Source organism: Myotis daubentonii, chromosome 2, assembly GCF_963259705.1.
Source record: "Myotis daubentonii chromosome 2, mMyoDau2.1, whole genome shotgun sequence".
NCBI classification, from domain to species: domain Eukaryota; kingdom Metazoa; phylum Chordata; class Mammalia; order Chiroptera; family Vespertilionidae; genus Myotis; species Myotis daubentonii.
In genome coordinates this window covers 191,077,406-191,096,115 of record NC_081841.1, presented here as the reverse complement: position 1 = coordinate 191,096,115, position 18,710 = coordinate 191,077,406, and the positions used below count along the sequence as shown (strand labels likewise).

Below are 18,710 nucleotides of genomic sequence, written 5' to 3'. Positions count from 1 at the left end.
CTAGAGCTGGGGAGGTCAGAAACCAAATCTGGGGGACCAAGTCCCCTCAGTAGTCCCAGGGACTGACGAGACCCACTGCTATTGGGATCCCCGTGGTTCTTCAATCCTGCAACGGAGTCGAGAGCGTAATCAGGGCAGTCACGATTTGGAGGCTGAATCGATTTTTTGAAATAGTCTATTTCTATGTGGAAATACTAGCCCATGGGCACCAAGATGTGTGTACCATAATGTCGACTGCATGATTGCTGAAAATAGCAAGCAGCTGGAAGCCACTGCACGGGCTGTTAAGCAAACGTGGCGGAGCCTTTCACTGCAATCTGTGCAGCTTGTTAGGAGAAGAGAACCATGTACCAGTGGATGTGAACGTGCTAATGCGGAATCATCTCCAGGGCACGTTGGATGAAAAAACAAGTGGCAGGATGATACAGATAGTGTTACTCTCTGTTGTTAAATTACATGCACGTAAAAATACATGTCCTTGTCTGAAACGATACCCAGAGAATTATTACCAGTGTTTGCCTCAGGGAGCATGCTGTGGGCCCGTGAAAGAAAGACGGTCTGCTACATAGTCCATGATCAAATTAGGGAAGGTAATAGATAATTAATTAAAAAATCTATTTCTCCCATCCAAGTACTAACCAGGCCCGACCCTGCTTAGCTTCCGAGATCAGACGAGATCGGGCGCGTTCAGGGTGGTATGGCCGTAGACAAAAAATCTATTTCTATGTGTACTCTCTCATATGACCCAGAGTTCAGACAGTTCTAAGCCTGATCCAGATTCACAATGCATTTCTCACATGTTTTCTTCTAAAAAAAGTGCCAAACATCTGTCCACAGAACACATGGTAAAAATAAGTAATTGGGTCATCATTAAAGATAAACAAAGTGTCCACCTGTGTGAGATCAACATGTGAAAAGTGTAGGTGAACTCTTGGTCACCACGCTGACAACCTTCCTGAGACTGACACAGTGACCCAGGCCAGGGGTGACACTGAAGGTACAGGAGCCGTGACTGCAGGCGCTGGATGAGGGGAAGCCTAAAGGGAAAGAACCACAGGAAGGAACCAAAGGGCTGCCTTGCAAAAATGAGAAAAAGGTAAACAATCTGACTCCAGCATTCTGAACGATCTGGGATGACGCCATGGTAAATGCAGGTAAATGGTAAATGTTTTTTTTCTGGGGCACCCCCCTTCTCCCCCCCGCCACCCTGGAATTCCACAGTCTTCATATTTGATTTCTGTGAGATGTTTCAGGCCTGGAGCCGACTGCATTTCATGCATCGCACTTACTTTCTCTCCTTGTGAACCTCTGTCACCGGAGGTGCCCTGGGGGCCCTGGGGAGGACAGAAAACAGAAGCAATAACAGCTTAGAAGAGGCAGCAGCGTTTCCCGTGGCATCACCATGAGCTGACATGAACTCAAACAAAGCGCTTTATCATGAGAGTATGGAAACCATCGGAATCCCCTTTTCTTCTCTAAAGGAGATGGCTCATTTTGGCGACACTTTCACATAACGCAGTGGTTCTCAACCTTCTGGCCCTTTAAATACAGTTCCTCATGTTGTGACCCAACCATAAAATTATTTTCATTGCTACTTCATAACTGTAATGTTGCTACTGTTAGGAATGGTAATGTAAATATCTGATATGCAGGATGGTCTTAGGCGACCCCTGTGAAAGGGTCGTTCGACCGCCAAAGGGGTCGTGACCCACAGGTTGAGAACCGCTGACATAATGCATCATGTCTACCACTTCACAAACTATGGAGAAATCCATAAAGACGGGGTGGTGAAAATGGTAAAGATAAAAAAGTCCTGGGTTCCAAAGTGCTCATGAGTCTCTGTCCTTATTTTTGGAGATTGTAACACGTCTTTTTAGTGGTAGTGGCTACCACCACAAGGCCACTTTCTCTTCTTCCCGGACCCATGGTTGGGCTACATTTCCCAGCTCACTGCGGCCAGGTTTGGCCAGGTGACTGAGTTCTGGCTGATGGAGGGAGGCCTGCCTTAGGGCGGGGGAGCCAGAGGGGGCTGAATCTCCTCGAGAGGAGACACTCCCCTGCCCCCTCAGCACCCCACTAAGGACATTTTTGTTGGATTCTTGGGGCAGCAAGAAATCAACTTCTTGTGTGCTGGAATCAGTCTATATTTTTGTCACCACAGATTAATCTGGCCTAACTAATACGAGCAGAAATGTGTTTGTGTTCTGTTCCCACCCTTCTCCAAATGGAGGTGCACAGTTTTAAGAACCACAGTTAATGGGCGATAACGTTGTGTCCATCCATGTAGGTTCCTCTTGTCCACTGTTGCCAATGGACATTCTGGTTTGGGACGCAGACAGCGGGGGATGCTGCGTGTGTGGAGGGAGAGGGGGTACGAGGCAAATATCTCTGCACATTTGCTGTGAACCAAAATCTGCTCTCTTCTCCCCACCCCCACCCAAATAACGCCCATTTAAAAATAAAAACAAAACAAAATAAGCCAGTGATAGAATGCATGCATTACCCGGGGTCCTGGGAAGCCCAGGATTCCTTCTTCTCCCTTCAAGGAAATGCCCTAGGAGAGAACACAGAGACTTGAGCCACAGCCCGCACCTTCTCTCTTTACCTGCAGCAGGAATCCCATTTCTCACGCCCTGAGGCTGGCCTGCCTCTGGGGTTCTCTATTCCAGCTCATGGAAGGAAGGGCATAGGGATCTGAGTCTGCCTGCATAGCACCTCTCCCCGCCACATGGTAAGTGGCCATGTGGGAGGGCAGGGAATACCAGGGCAGGCGTGACAAAGACTGAAGAGAGGGCAGAGCGCTCCCCCGGCTGAGACCCCTCAGAGCAGAAGCCAGCCCATCACACCTGTCCAGCCCCCTCCACCCACACATCTTTTTAAAAGCATTTAGATTCATTTTATGAGCTTCACAAAATGTTGATTGACCGGTATTTACTATGCAAAAAAGGAAGACATTCGAAGACTATTTTCTGAAAAACACACAAAACAAAACAACAACGACGAACAAACACAAAAATATCTGATACAAATAAATGATAACACTTTCTTGCTGTAGACAAATGGGTTGGAAGCCAACAGTCCCTGGGTCCCTGTGACGCCTGCACATTCTCATGGCAATAGGATCGCCAAGAATTTGGGGACCACAAGGGAGAAGAAACCTCTTTATTGCTTGACTTACCATTGTTCCTTTTTCCCCCTTACTTCCTTTTTCACCCTGTGAAGAAAATGAAAAAAAAAGAAACACTCATTAATTTGAGAATCGTGATACTTAAAATTAATCAGGCTTTGTGATATGAAGTGAAAAGTACCGAACAAAACTGAAACAACCATTATAAATGAATTGTAGCAAGCATCTACATTTTGCAGCTTCAAAATTCAAGGGAGAAATGTGTGACTTCTTCTGGGTTTTCAAGATAGACATGAAATCGTGTTATTTTTGATGTGATGGCAAGGCTGTCTCTACATGGTTTCCTTTGTGACTCCACAGTGGCAGGCGTATAATACCACCCTGTGGTGGGAGAATATGCCCAGAGAAGAGCCCCGAATGACAACGCTCATTTAAATAAAATACTACAAGGAGGGTTCTCTGAGGAAGAGACACATTTGGGATGTATTGAAACCCCAGGCAAAGGTGGCTTTGGAAGGCAATGTCAACTCTAAATGATCTTTCTTTTTCTTCCTCTCTTGGTTTAAAACGGCAAAAGAAATGTGACCGGCCTGGTCCGAGCTCTCCATCACTGCTAGGACAGCGCCCGGATCCCTGCTGACCAAGACTGCCCCCTGCAGGCTGGCCAGGCCCCAGCCCTGGACGATCCCTGTTGGTGGTAGGAAAGGAAGGAAACGTGTTTTGGATGCTTGAGCACCTCAGTGAGGATCGAACCTGCTTTGGTCTCACTCCATCCTCAGCTCCTGGACAGAGGCCCTACCTGGCTGGTGGTCAGGTCACCACTGGGAGCCACAGGTCTGCCCAGAATCTATCTATGGCTGTCCAGGGACATCTATCTCACTTTCTCAGCCGTGCACAACCACCTGCTTCTGACTCGCTTTCCTCAGGCATGTCTGCTAGCACCAGCCACCTTCCAGGCCATTTCTGTCAACGGTCAAGTCACTTACTACTGAGCTACAGCTGCCCAGATTCATTCCCCCCTAAGGCAGTGGTCACACCTGCCTCTCCCATCCACGACCAAGCACCCAAACCCCATCTTGACAGATACCTGATTGTTGGGAATGATATTCTAGGTTTGGGGTTTTTATTTTGGTTCCCATTGATTGTGCCCGACTTTAGACTAGGTGTTCCACCTGTGTCCACGCCACAGCTCTACAAGGTTGGCATCTGCATTACTATCTGCAGTGGGTACAACGGAACACGAAGGCTTAGGAAGGTGAAGTGGCCCATCCGAACGTGTCAGTGGTAGAGCAGGATGGTGATTTTTACTGGATTCCAAGAGTATGTTTTTAATTAAATGAAACAGTAATAGACATTATAAGGGCCAGAAAATGAATCTGGATAAACAAACAACAACCCCACCATGACTCTGTCAGTGAAGAGTAAAAGCGGACTTGTTTTGCAGATCACAGTGTTTTGTCAGAGAATTCCACGTACAGGGTTTGAATTATGCTCCGACCATAACCTACGTCTACACTGGAGACTCGCATACTTAAAGATAGATTTGAGATTTTTTATGGATCCTCGTGTTGCTTCAAATTCATCCCGATTGTTTAAGATGATGGACTGACATGGTTATTTGACTGAACGAGTAGTTGTGCTTTCATGCACAATTTCATGGCGAGGCCTTTCCCTCTTTGCATGCGACTGTTTGAATAAGATCGAATAAAGTTACCTTTTCCCCCTTGTCTCTCTTTCTTTCTTCTAGTTCCACTGAGAATACTGCCTATTTGGCGGAGCCCCATTACCTTGTACGGGGGGACGGTCTCCTTTCCGGGCCCGGTGATCGGTTGAAAGTCTGACGGAGGCCCGTTGGGCCCTGGGGCTCCCATGTCACCCTGTGAATTGTGTAGCAAAGCAGCAGTCTTTAGACTGAGAAGACACTACCAAACTTTAGCAAAAGCATGCTCCCACCACAAACTGCTTTTTGTCTCTTTGCATATTACTTATCACATGCACACCAATTGTGCAGTGTTCTATTTATAAATCCAAATAAAAATCAGAGTTTAAAATGAAAGAATCGTAACGTAAAATTATTTGTATCCCACTTGCGTCAATAATCATTTAGAATGTCTGCCTACAAGCTGGTTGGGCTGTTCACAATTTGGGGCTGCATTTGCTTCTGTGGAATTACTTCCTTACGATAAATTTCTATCCAAGGAAATTATTAGGTCTGAGGGCTTAATGTCTTTATGGCTCCTGATAGGTATCACTCTATTGTTTGCCTAGATTGGCACATAGATATAAGAAACGCTTAGGAAATGAGTGATTAACTCTAGTTTCACCACTACTTCACTATATAAGGGTGTTTTTATATAATAAAAAGCAGCATCTTTAACCAATATAATATCTAAAGTTTGCTTTAATTTGCATTTTGATCATTAGTAAGAATCACTTTTCTATGTGGTACACAGAGGGTGAACCGTATAGATCTGCAACATCACTGGACAATTACCCTGACATATGCTTGCTTGATCTCCTGGGAACTAATTGACACAGAAAGAAAGTTATTCTTGTTTTTTTCTTTTGCTATTTCCATGTATAAACTATATAATATCAGTTTGAACCCAGACAGTACATAATATGAACAGGAACAAATTGAAATGATGTATTAGCAGCAGAAAGTGGTACTCCATAGTGTATTCTGAGTGTCTGCTAATATTATACCTAAAAAGTACCTAAACTGTTTGTTCATCTACTCTTTATCTATGGGGGCCTTGAAGGTTTTTTATTTTTAATTAACAATTTGAATAAGCTTTTTGTACATTACAGACATTAACTTCATTTCCATTCTATATAATGTGATTATTCTTCCCAGATTTTTCCTCTTTTTATGTTATTTTGCTATTTTATTATATTTCACTGGACAGGAACTTAAACTTTTATGTATTTACATCATCCAATGTTTTTCTTTTGTAGTTACTTGTATGGTATTAACCCAAAGAACAAAGTACTTTTCGCACCTGTGTAGTGAAAGTTTACTGTGAGCTTCAATCAAAAAGTAAAATGTAAAACAAAATGAAAATGCTCAAAGGACAACAAACGAACGCATCTGTTTTATAGGTTTTGGGGGGAATGTGATGGGGTTGTGTGAGGGTTAGCTCACTGGGTGTGGACACCATGTTGAGCTTTTCCTATAAGTGATCTCAAGTGATCCTCTCAAATGCCATGTGGTCTTTGAATCTCAGCACTGTGCGCAATGATAAAAGTCCACGTGGTCCTCTTTCCTGCCATGTCACCTGGGCCCTGACCTGGCTTGTTAGTCTGTGGCTCTGGCTCCAGTTTCCTGTCATCCCTGGACTCCCCATGTTAGAAGATGGCTGAGGTCATGTCTGTGCCACAGGTCCAGGGCCATCCTACTTGGTTCACTTCCACTGTCTTATTGCTCCATAACTATCACCAAAGTGTGTTTGATAACATGGCACTTTATAATAATTACTTCCTGTGCAAATGGTCTATTTGAACATCACCTCAAGAGAATAGCATAAGACATAGTCATTGAAATTTCTTTCCTAACTATTACATGTCGCATGTGGCTGCTTTAATCTGTTGTTTCCTTTACCTTGTCACCCTTTTCTCCATAAAAACCTAGTCCTCTGTTGCCCTGAAAGAGAAATGAGTTTCTGTAAGTTTTAAAAGTCAATTATCAGCAGGCTAGAAGGGGTCAATGGGGGGGCGGGGGGAAGGAAGGGGGGTATTTTCAACAATAAAGATAAACTTTAAAGAAGTCAATAATCACAGTGAAATAATTTTTTTTTTCTAGAAAAAGAGACCTAAAATATATTTGAAACATCACTGGACAACTATCCTTGTATAACATTCTGGCTTCACGTCTCAGAAACTAATTGACACAAGGAGAAAGTTACTCAAACAGAACAGATTCATAGATACAGAGATCAAAGTAATGGTTGCCAGAGGACAGGAGGGTTGGGAGATGCATGAAGAAGGTGAAGGGGTTAAGAGCACAAATTGGTAGTTACAAAAGAGTCGCAAGGATGTAAAGTACAGCATAGGGAATATAGTCAATAATCCTATCTAATAAATCCCTAATAGGCAAATCGACCAAATGGTGGAATGACCAGTCGCTATGATGTGCACTGACCACCAGGGGGCAGATGCTCAACATAGGAGCTGCCCCTGGTGGTCAGTGTGCTCCCACAGGGGGAGCGACGCTCAGCCAGAAGCCAGGCTCACGGCTGGCGAGCGCAGAGGTGGTGGCAGGAGCCTCTCCTGCCTCCACTGCAGGTGGGTAGTAAGGAGAGACTGGTTCCGGACTGTGAGAGCCCTGGAATGCGAGAGGGATGTCTCACTGCTGGCTTAGGCCCATTCCCAAGGGGTCCCAGACTGCGAGAGGGCACAGGCCAGGCTGAGGGACTGCCCTCCCCAGTGTGCAATTTTCGTACACGGGGCCTCTAGTATTCTAATAACTAGGTAGGGTATCAGATGGGTACTAGATTAGTTGGGGAGATCACTTCGTAAATTATATGTCTAACCACGATGCTGTACACCTGAAACCAATACAAAATAATATTGAATATTCACTGTAATTGAAAAATAAAGTTAAAAAAAGTTATTGTCTTTTCTTTTGCTATTTTCATATGTAAAGTATACAACAAAAGTCTGAGCCCAGACACCACATAATTTGAACAGGAACAAACTGAGATGGTATATCAGTTGCAGAAGGTGGCAGGCACTTCACAGTGCATTTTGAGCATTCACTAAGATTAAACCTAAATGATGAAAATTCTGGGGTTTGTGAAAACGATAGGCTATTCTTTTAATACAGAGATGCTTTGGAAAAATAAGCAAAACCTCAGAAATAGTGGACTAAGCAGTTATTTTGTCACCCTTGGGAATAGTCTACTGTTTGACTTTTGAAATATATTCTATTCTTCAAACATCCTGATGATCAGCAAACTGTATTACTGACTCTATACTTGCCGTATGTACTATAACAGCCCAGGGTCCACTCTCCCTTTAATCCTCTGCAACACAGGAGGAGTCACGGATAGTCACACTGTCATATCCTATGACCTTGGCCTCAGAGCTAATGAGTAGCAGAGCTTGATTTGACCCCAGGTCGTTCTGATTCTTCGTTCATCTAGTGCAGTGATGGCGAACCTTTTGAGCTCGGCGGGTCAGCATTTTGAAAAACCCTAACTTAACTCTGGTGCCGTGTCACATATAGAAATTTTTGGTATTTGCAACCATAGTAAAACAAAGACTTTATTTTTTATATTTATTTTATATACTTAAGTGCCATTTAACAAAGAAAAATCAAACAAAAAAATGAGTTCGCGTGTCACCTCTGACGCATGTTATAGGTTCGCCATCACTGATCTAGTGTCTCTACAGGTATGTGTTTCTGTGGGTCTGGCCCTTTCAGATGTAGAAACCAGTCATTTCCTCCCCCCTCCCCCGCCCCTACCCCCTAGTCCTATATTTGAAGATCATTCTCTCTTCTGCCTCAGCTATTTCTCATTTTGGTAAGACAATCCTAGTTTCATAGAAACATTTCCTACCCTTTAATGATTTTAGGAGATGGTGATTCTTGGGGTTTTAGTCATTTTCATCTTCCTTTTAGTCTAAGAGGCAAAGCTAGGCCCAGAGATTTAGCAAATATTTAATAGTTCCATAAGTGGAGTTGCCATATATGGGAGAAATGACTCAACCCTGGTGTCTAAAAGAGGCACATGTGAAGAGCTATACATGCACAGCTCAGAGATATTGCAGGTTCAGTTCCAGACCACCACAATAAAGTAAATACTGCAATAAAGTGAGTCACATTCATATTTTGGTTTTCCAGTGCATATAGAAGTTATGTTTATACTGTACTGTAGTCTGTTAAGTGTGCAATAGCATTATGTCTAAAATAACAGTGTACATATATTAATAAAAAATTATTTTATAGCTAAATAAATGCTAATCGTCATCTGAGACTGTCAGAAAAATGGCACCAATAGATTTTCTCAACTCAGGGTTGCCATAAGCAACCTTCAATTTGTAAAACACACAGTATCGTCAAAGTGCCATAAAGCGAAGTGCAAAAAAATGAGGTATGCCTGTACTACATTATAGAAATAATTCTCTCTCTCTCTCTCTCTCTCTTTTTCTTTTTTAAATCTCCAAACGACTGCTTCTTTCCTGGGGTCTCTACATTTCCATCTCAACAGAAGATCACACAGGACCCTATCTGATCTTTCTCTCTGCAGTATACCTCCTGCCCCCTCAATGCCCAGGGATTTTCTGAAAATAAAAACAAAGCATTTAATTAATTTTTGCATTTTTGCTTCTTTCCCACCTGGCTGGGAGCAGAAATCAAAGCACAGAAATGCAGCCAGGCTAGATTAGAACTGATTTGCTTGGGTCCCCGTGGCCCCTCTGCCTCATGAGCTGGTTATCCAAGTCACCAGGAAGTGACCTGGTGGGGGGTGAGGGCCATTAGTGCGGCAGCCAAGCAGGGATCTGAGATGACCTTGGGGCTGGCCGCCCCATCTTACATCTGCTTCTCTTGGCTGTGGGCCGTTCCCACCCAGCTTTGGGCTGCCAGACAGTGGGGAGCCCAGCGGTGTGGGCAGCAGCCTTAACGAGCTCCAGTCCCAGCCGGAAGCCATTTCAGAGGTGACGGGAGCTGGGGGCCTGGAGTGGTGGTAGCTGAGGTCCCCAGAAGGTCACAGAGATGGGATTTCTGTGGAACAGGCATGGGAATGTGCAGGCCACGGAATGGTCCTTAAATGTTGGCAATCGTAGCCCGGGAGTTGATTTAAAGTTTTTTTAAATTACAGTTTACATTCAATATTGTTTTGTACTAGGTGTACAGAATAAACTCATGTCAAATTTTGAGCAAAAACTTCCTTCACCAACTTCCTACTGTTTGTCTTGGACATTTATCCAACTTTCACAGATAGTACCGAACTCTAGTTCTGTCTCCAGGTTCTAACAAGCCACCTACTTTGTTGTGCTCCAACCAACTTAAGAATCTTTCTCTGACAGAAGCAATCCAGCTTTGGGCTCTAGCTGAATTGAAAATCACTGACTATATATATCCCTAGAGGCTGACATCACACTCTTGTAGAACCTAATTATACCCAGGTAGGGAATGCCATCAGTTCCCCAATACAAACATAGCTACATTTTGTCCATTATAAATTAACACACACGGGTAAACATGAGCTGCCCCTAAATCTACGTTCCTAATCAGTTTGATTTTCATACAACAGGAATGTTATGTGATTTGCAAACAACAAATCACTCAACATATGCACTTATTTAATGTGCCAGCGACGCCAGAGGTACCACTGGGTGCATCTTTGGAGTCTGTAACAGTGAGTCTTAAAAAACCTACAGAACAGTTCTCATTGTGAAATGAGCAATATATAGTTGTCCATGAAGTAGTTCTATAGTCCAGAAGGATACACACGGATACATAAGCCCCCACTTCCCTCTCCCTCACCCCCAACAGTAACTTACTGGCTCTCCAGGGGGTCCGGGGGGTCCAGGTGGTCCCTGCAAAAATACAAAGATATTTGTAAACTGTTTTCTTTATCCCAGGACCCAGATAACATCTGCTAGAAAGCCCTGGGAAAGTCATTCATTGTATATTTAGAGCACCATGTCATATGTATAGAGGTTTCTGGTACATCTGTCTCAGCAGGCAGGAAGAGCTGGAGGGGAGAGGGCTGGGGTCAGGCTCAGTTCCCAGAATTTGCCGGCTGTCCACACACAGCTGTTTTGGGTTTGCTTTTCTGAGTTTAGACTTTTGATTTCATCCATGTCCTATTCATGTTTGCTCTGCTCCCATGCCAGGTCCCAGGCCCTGTCACCACAAAGATCGTTTCTCCTGACTCCCCCTGGGCAGGGTCCCCCACAGGCCACTGTCTAATGCTTTTTGCTGGTAGGTCAGCAAATGTTCACAGGCAGACTTAATCTACAGGGTTGAAAGACCATCCACAAATATCACCACAGGTCTATCTGCAAAGCATTCACTGTCAACACTACACTTGCGCTGAAGTTTTGAAAGTGCATGAAAAGAATAATTTGTGTCTAAGTGCAGAGAAGTGGGCAGGCGGGGGACTGTGGGTGATTTTAATGGCCACATGAAGAATTTAAAAGTTGTCAGGTCAGCTAAGGACCCAGCAGGTACAACCTGCTATTTCATATTTCCCTGAACTGTGTGTTTAAAGTATAACCTCCGTTCCCCCTCCCCAACCATGTGGTATGTGTGCTTTGAGTCAACAACCATATGACATAGGAAAACAAAGACCCTCTCATCATCAAATCCTCATTTCATACCATTCGGCCAAATATTTCATAGCAGAGGGCTACTTGCAAAAATGATTTTCACAGCCCCAGGGAAACTCATTTCGTAGAAACAAAATCAATGATTATAGAAAATTTATGAGTACTCACACCCCCAACTACTAGTATGACTGAATCTTTCCGAGCATACGTCTCTCCTTTGTTTCTCAGTATCTGTCAAGAAACTGATGCCACAGTCTCCCTTGAGAGGGTCCCTCACACTTGAGCAATGGGCTTCTGTGAGAATTGTCTCACTACGAAAAACTGTGGGGAATAAGAGTCAGAAACCTTGAAGGAGCCAGTTCATCTCCTGGGTCCTGTGTGGCATGATGGAAGTGGCTTTAGGGCTGCACAGGCACTAGCAACTCTTTCTCCTCTTCTCCCCTCCTTGTATCAAGCCCTCCTCCATCCAAGCCTCTGTCTTGTTGCACCTCACTCTGTCATTTGAGTTGCAGTGGGAGTGAATACCTGTAGACTGCCATTCAGGTGGTGCACTAGGACCATTTTATTAATTGATGTCCAATATTTCACTTGCTATAATGGCCATGCCCAGGTGAGACAAACCTGCTATGGTGGCCATGCCTAGGCAGAACCCATTTCCTTCTGATCACCCTGTTGCACTTTGATCTGCTTTGCAGGGATGACGTGCCCCTTTTCAGCTGGTTTTGTGGGGCCAAGAGAGGTTGTACATGACTGGAATAGCATCCGGCCAGCAGCAAGTTTAAATCTGACATAGTTGGCAGTGATCTGGTGACCACAAATTTTGAGTCCTCATTCTTCAATCTTAATAGAAGCAAAATGTATACAAGGGATGACCTGTTTTGTCTTGATGCTTTTTACAGTGACCACAAGCATCCTAGTTGTATCGTGAAGCTTCCGCCTGTGTCCACGTTGAAGAAGGGGCCTCGCTAGAGGATGCCTGGGCAGTGGTTCAAGAGTGAGCACGTGTACGTGGTACTTACTGGTCTTCCTGGAATTCCAAGTGGACCCATTGGTCCCATAGGCCCAGGGCGGCCGGGGGGCCCCTAAGGACAGGCAACAAGAGAAGGCTATTAAGAGAAGTTGACTGGTATTTCGGAGTCCTGAATTCTTAAAGTTTTCTTGGAATATTTTCTAATAAAAATAAAACTTACCTGGAAACCGACCGATCCAGGATCTCCGGGTTCACCCTAAATGAGAAGAAATCATTTAAAGAGTTCTAGTTTTTAAGCTAATCTTTAGATTTAGTTACATTTTATTACAACATCGCAAACAAGTATATAAGTTATTGCAGCCGTAACAGGACCTGGTGATGTTAACTAACCTAATACCTGAGGTACAGTGAATATGGGAAAGGGATGCATCCACAATTAAATATAAGATTGAAACAAGTTATTTTTGAATTGGTCACAATTTTGGATTATTTTATTCTATGCATTCTGCTACTCCATTCATTCTTACAGCTCAGAGTTCACTTGGAAATTAATTTTATTAATCAGAATTTACACTAGGTCACTTAATCAGGTCTCCTACCTCTATTAAACTTACCCTGTATTTGTCGCGGTCCTTTTCAGACAGTGCATAAGGTTCACCTTTCTGGCCTTTGGGTCCTAGGGGCCCCTACAGGAGTACATATATGGTGGAAAGAGGAAAAGGCAAAAACGTTCATTAACATTCAGAGCAGCTATAGTAATTTGGATGGTTAAATACTGACCTTTATGGGCAATGTCTAACTGCTCTTACAGCTCATTTAGATTATTCTGAACACTAATCACTACATCCAACCACAAAGGTGAGACTTTTACTTTCATATTTATCCAACAGTATCTTTCTTCAAAGTTAAAATGGAAAGACATTATAGAATTTGTGTTTTTAAAGAACCCAAATGAGCACTCAGTAAACGAATCCTTTAGTAAACCATGCTATTTTTTGGGTACTATTACTTTGTGTTTTCTTTGGCATTAGTGTACTGAAGGTATTAACATGTACTCTGAAGCACCATTTGTGGGAGAGATACTGGGTCACTCTTTAAAACAGAAACTGTGTCAAGTACACATCTGCATGTATAGGTACATGCATGCATGTCTTAACACCTACATATGAAATCAATATTTTTAAAGTAATCAATATGTTTGTTGATGATAAAAGTTATTTTATTGGAATAGACTAGAAAATGATGTAGCTTATTGAAAAGGTGAAGTTGTAAAAGAAGAGTCAAAGAAGCGAGAATTGGAAAGCAGAGGTGTTAATGATGATGAGAAATTGATTAGCTCAGGGGGAAACAGGTGAAGGTTATTTATGACTGTTCTTCCCCACCTTAAAAATAAATTTTTTTTTTTACCAGATAAAATCTTAGCATAACCCTGAATGTGCAGTATTTTGGTGGTAAGAGGGTAACACTACTGAAAAATATTTCAATATTCTTTGCAAAGACCTTGAAAACGAAATGAGGCCACGAAACAGATTAACATACAAAAGTTTTTCCATTAAAAAACACCACCCTTTCGTATTGGATATGCTGAAGAATATCATTGTCCTTTCACATCACAAAGGATTTTAGAATCGAATCAAGATTTCTAATCATCTTGTGACTAATAATTTGTCAAACTTTTAGCTTTTTAGAATTTTAGTTTTCGTGTTGCCCTACTATTCAATGTTATTTGAACTGGAGCATGAATATGGAAAATAAAATTGTTTGAATCCAGGAAGACCATGCCTAGATATCCATAAGAAAACCTCCAAGAAGAGAGCAACGTTTCCTCAGGGTATAAAAGACAGAGTTAGCGTGCGCCTGCGGCCCCTGCTGGTGAGTGAACAGAAGGCAACACACCATCCTTACAAAGTTTCTCCAAGACCGTTTCTTAAGGGTCCTGTGCTAGGCCTTCCGGATGCCATGAAAGAGAATAGGGCACTTCCATACATTTCTGCTGACAGGTGCCAGCCATCCAGGTTCCAGAGCTAACCATGTGAACAGGGTGTGCTGTGCTGATGATACTCACAGGAGATCCGGGGACACCCCCAATGCCAGAGGGTCCCTGGGGGCCTACGTCTCCCCTGGTCCCATTGCAGCCATCATAGCCAGGTGGTCCTCGGGGCCCACCTTGCCCAGGATGTCCCTGGAAAAGAGGAAAGGAAGTGAGTCGTTCAGCCCAGAGGTGTTTAGTTTTCATAACTGTGTGTGATAAAACAGTTTTAAATCGTCTCTCTCATGCCATTGGCATGAATCAAAGGGACGACAGCTCAAAATGAATGAATGAATGAATGAATGAATGAGTAGACAAAAGCACACAGGTAGAGTTCTAAGCAGGGGAAAGGCTTTCAAGACAAAGTTCTGTTTCCCAAAGGTTTTGGTGAGCAGTAAACTGTCTTGGCATTTCTCCTCCTTGCTTCACTGGGTGCCTGGGAGCACTGTTTTGTCAGGGACAGGATTTTAAAATTCTAGAAAAAAGTTCTAGAAGCAGTGATCTCCTTCTCAGGGACAACAAAGGTGTCTTCATCTTTTATGGCCGACTGACTTTTGGACTTACATCCTAAACAGGTAAGAGATTCACACCTACAGTGGAATTTCATCAGTGGCTTAGCCATAGGTAGACGAACTGATTTCCTCTTTCTACATTCTTTGGAAACACTCCTTTTAAGATTTTAAAGCAAGTCAGGTGTTCTAAGATGGCTGGTGGAAGAGGGGAGGCAACATGATCAAATGTCTTTCGAAGGAGTAGGCCAGGTGAAGTCTGTGGGCACCTCAATAGCACTCACCTGGCTCTGGGAGACATCGGGGGTGGGGTTAACTATAATTTATGTCCTACGAGACTACAGCCCCTTTTGCTCTTCTTTGCACAAAAGATGTTTAGATATATGCTTTCTTATTATGTAATTTCTTTTTTTAAAATATATTTTTACTGGGGAGAGGGAGAGATAGAAACATCAATGATGAGAGAGAATCATCACGCCTTCTACTGGGGATCAAGCCCGCAACCCAGGCATATGTCCTTGACCAGAATCAAACCGGAGACTCTTCAGTCCACAGGCCAACGGTCTATCCACTGAGCCAAGCCGGCTAGGGCATTTATGTAATTTCTTTAAAATTTTTATTTTCTTAAGAGCAGGCCTAACATAGAGTCCAGAGTAATTTTTGAGGGCGTTAAGATGTCTTTTAGATTTACTTTGAGAAATTTGGAAAATTTCAAGATAAATGAACCAGTTCTACACCGAGTGCGTGTATTCTGAATGATACTAAGGAATACAGCAAGAAAAGTAGAATTTTTCTTTTGTCTGCATATCTTTCTGCTTGAGATGTTCAAAGCCATTGCTTTAACTTGTGCCATCAGAAAAGAGATCTGATAGCCCTTTCAGCCAACCCTGGGGAGTCAGGGGAATCCTGATGGCTTCTGGAAACCATGGTGAACAATCTCTCCAGCTGTTACAGAGCCAGCTGTCTGAAGCCTTCAAAGGAAAGGGCCCTTTTTTGGGGGGGCGGGGGGGTTCTGAAAGCTGACCCTTCAAATCCAGCCAGAGAAACACGCTCTGCAGGTGTTCTGCTGAAGATCCGTGGTATCCTATGATGTTTTTGCTTCAAATGAACATCTGAGTTCCTGAGTCTTCTCCTGAATTATCAATCTGCTGTTGGGTCTTTCTGATTTCCTTAGGATTGATTTGAACTTGCATGCCAATCTGATCTTCATTTGAAATTGTGCTTCGAGGAAAAATCTCAGTTATATTGAGCTTAATGTCCATCTCTTTTTGTTCATCTGATTAGATACATTTCTGTGTGTACAACTCTACGATTTCCCTGCACATCACTTTTTATACACAACTTCTAAACAGCTAAAATTACCCAGGTCCTTCAAACGCTATGCTCATTAACTGCTTAGAGATGGCAGGTGACATTTAAGTTAATATGCAGTATCAGGGTTCTGTGGTTAGAGAGACTATATATAGCAGCACCAAGATTCTGTAGAAAATGATCAGTTATCTGCTCATCATGATCACTCTCCCTTACGATGATTACTCCCTTATTTCTGAAATATTTGCATCTGATATCAAATGAGTATGAAGTGCAGAAACGAATTAAAATATGATACAGATTAGTTACAATATTTTTCCATAATGTCACTCAGATTTAAATCAGATTTCAACTTCCGGAAGCAAAAATATGATAAATAGTTCAAATAGTTCAAGAAAATAGTTTAAAGACGGGTGGAAAAAAAAAGATGGGCGATTTAATTTGAGGCCGTTGGTAGAAAAATACTTTCATTATTTGTTTAACCCTTGAAATCTGCAGATTCTTTGACTGTGCCAATTTCTCAAGATCCTGACCAATGTGAATGCTATTTCCTTATTTGTTCACAGCTGCATGTTTTGTAACTGACGTATCTGAGTGCCTCATTCAGGTGACACTTAGGATCACTGGCCATGTAGGTCTCATGTCTTGGTGATCCCAACTTCCCTCTTTTAGCTCTGACTGCTTCCTTCTACTGTGGCAAAAGTGTTCTTGAATGCGGAGCTAAAATCGGAAGAAAAGGTATGAATTCTCTGTGATGACTCTCCACTCAGGCTCTTCCTCTATTTCTGCAAGGGGACAGCCCTACTTGTGCAGACTGAAGATTCTCTCTCCCTGTGTGTGCACATGAATGTGCACATATGTGCACATGCATGCATGCATGTGTGTGTGTGTGCGTGCGTGTGTGAGCACGGTGATAGAGAACATGTATACGCAGGGGAAGGGTGCAGACATCTGTGCATATGGGTGAGGGTCCTTAAACGTCAGCAGCAGACAGGTGGGGTGGGTCTGCATGTGTGATAAACACATTTATTCCCGAGAAGGAGATCAGCAGGAAGCCGGCCCTGGGAACTCTGCTCCCGGGTCCCTGTGAAGGAGGCTGTGAGTCAGGCTGCTTTGTTTATTTTTTTATGCCACGAGAAGTAAAGTAAACTAGGTTAGAAAAACACATTTTATGGCATTTTGAGATTTTCTCATGGATGATCCATGCCTCCTCTTCTCGTTTATGTGTGGTTACTACAAAGAATCTGAGAAGCTGCACAAATGTCCAGCAGGGCTTCATTCCGTCCACGTCCTTGGCTGTGCTACTTTATATTCAGGTTGTTCTCTGGTTCAAACACAATTTCGAGACCGGCTCCTTAGCGAGCACGTCTGAGCGATGCTCTAGCTTTTCCTTACATAACACTGTCCGGCTCTAGCAAAGTCTCCTCCATTCTGAAGCCAAGTCCAGAAGAACGTTTACAAGGGGAAAAGTCTGTCCAACATTTGACTGGATTCCGGGAGAAAAAGACCCCCATGTGGCCCCACAAATTTTATGTGATGAACAAAAAAAGCAGGTTTAGCTCAAGATGTTGCTGCTAAGTCATAAACGTGTTGGTTCCCATGCATACAATGTTTTAAAATTCTAATCTTACAAAAAACTTACAGGAATTCCGTCAGCACCAGGGAATCCAGAAACGCCTCTTTGTCCCTATAAAGAAGGTAAACAAATTTAATGAAGGTCAGCACACCCGCTGCCCTCCATAAAACGAGAGGAAATGCCAAGTTTTCCGTACCACTTCTCCTTTTGGTCCTGTGCTCCCGGGAGAGCCTCTTTCACCCTTGTCACCTTTGCGGCCCTGCAGTCCTGGGAATCCTTGTAACCCTGGGGGCCCAGTGTATCCCTGGTGGCCCACTTGCCCGGGCTGACCCTGTAGAAACAACATACATTCAATTTCCGCAGCTAATAGCAATGAATGAGCACTTTCAGTCACGTTGCTTTGGAAACTATGCTTTTCATTCTCAAAGAGCGATGATCTTCAGAGACCATTATATGTAAACTACCATCTGCTGCCACCGTAGCCCCAAAGTGATTTCTGGCAAAAAAGAATTCACAGAGTTTAAAGGAAAAAGGTATTAAATGTAAAGAGAAAATAATCCTAATTTACTAAAGTGATGCTACTGTGAAATGATGATACTACTGCACTGGAGACAGGCAACTTACTTTTTTTTTTTTTTTAAAGTCCTTTCAGCATATAAAAAAAGTTCCAAACAAATTTCTAAGATTTTAATCTCTACCCCAATATAATGCATACAACAGATATGGGATGATATTCAAAAGAATTGAAAGCAGAGACTTGAACAGATATTTCTAGAGCATTTTTTCACAATAGCCAAAAGTGTCCCATCAAGAGATGAGTGGATAAACAAAATGTGGTCCATCCATGCGATGGAATACTATTCACCTTACAAAGAAAGGACATTCTGACACATGTGACAACGTGGATG

At 43.0% G+C, this 18,710-nt stretch overlaps 1 protein-coding gene across 3 annotated transcripts in view; it reads right to left on the bottom strand.

Annotated features, from left to right (window-relative positions):
* The window catches only part of COL4A2 (collagen type IV alpha 2 chain), a 184,728-nt gene that overhangs the window by 50,937 nt on the left and 115,081 nt on the right, over positions 1-18,710 (bottom strand). For all 3 annotated transcript variants that reach the window (XM_059685107.1, XM_059685106.1, XM_059685105.1), the window contains exons 5-16: positions 17,999-18,133; positions 17,869-17,913; positions 14,443-14,559; positions 12,992-13,063; positions 12,598-12,633; positions 12,427-12,489; positions 10,637-10,672; positions 6,729-6,770; positions 4,915-5,004; positions 3,179-3,214; positions 2,504-2,554; positions 1,290-1,334 (exon numbers count right to left, since the gene is read on the bottom strand). In XM_059685107.1, coding sequence (XP_059541090.1) covers positions 1,290-1,334; positions 2,504-2,554; positions 3,179-3,214; positions 4,915-5,004; positions 6,729-6,770; positions 10,637-10,672; positions 12,427-12,489; positions 12,598-12,633; positions 12,992-13,063; positions 14,443-14,559; positions 17,869-17,913; positions 17,999-18,133 — 768 coding nt within the window. The remainder of the gene's footprint in view (positions 1-1,289; positions 1,335-2,503; positions 2,555-3,178; positions 3,215-4,914; positions 5,005-6,728; positions 6,771-10,636; positions 10,673-12,426; positions 12,490-12,597; positions 12,634-12,991; positions 13,064-14,442; positions 14,560-17,868; positions 17,914-17,998; positions 18,134-18,710) is intronic.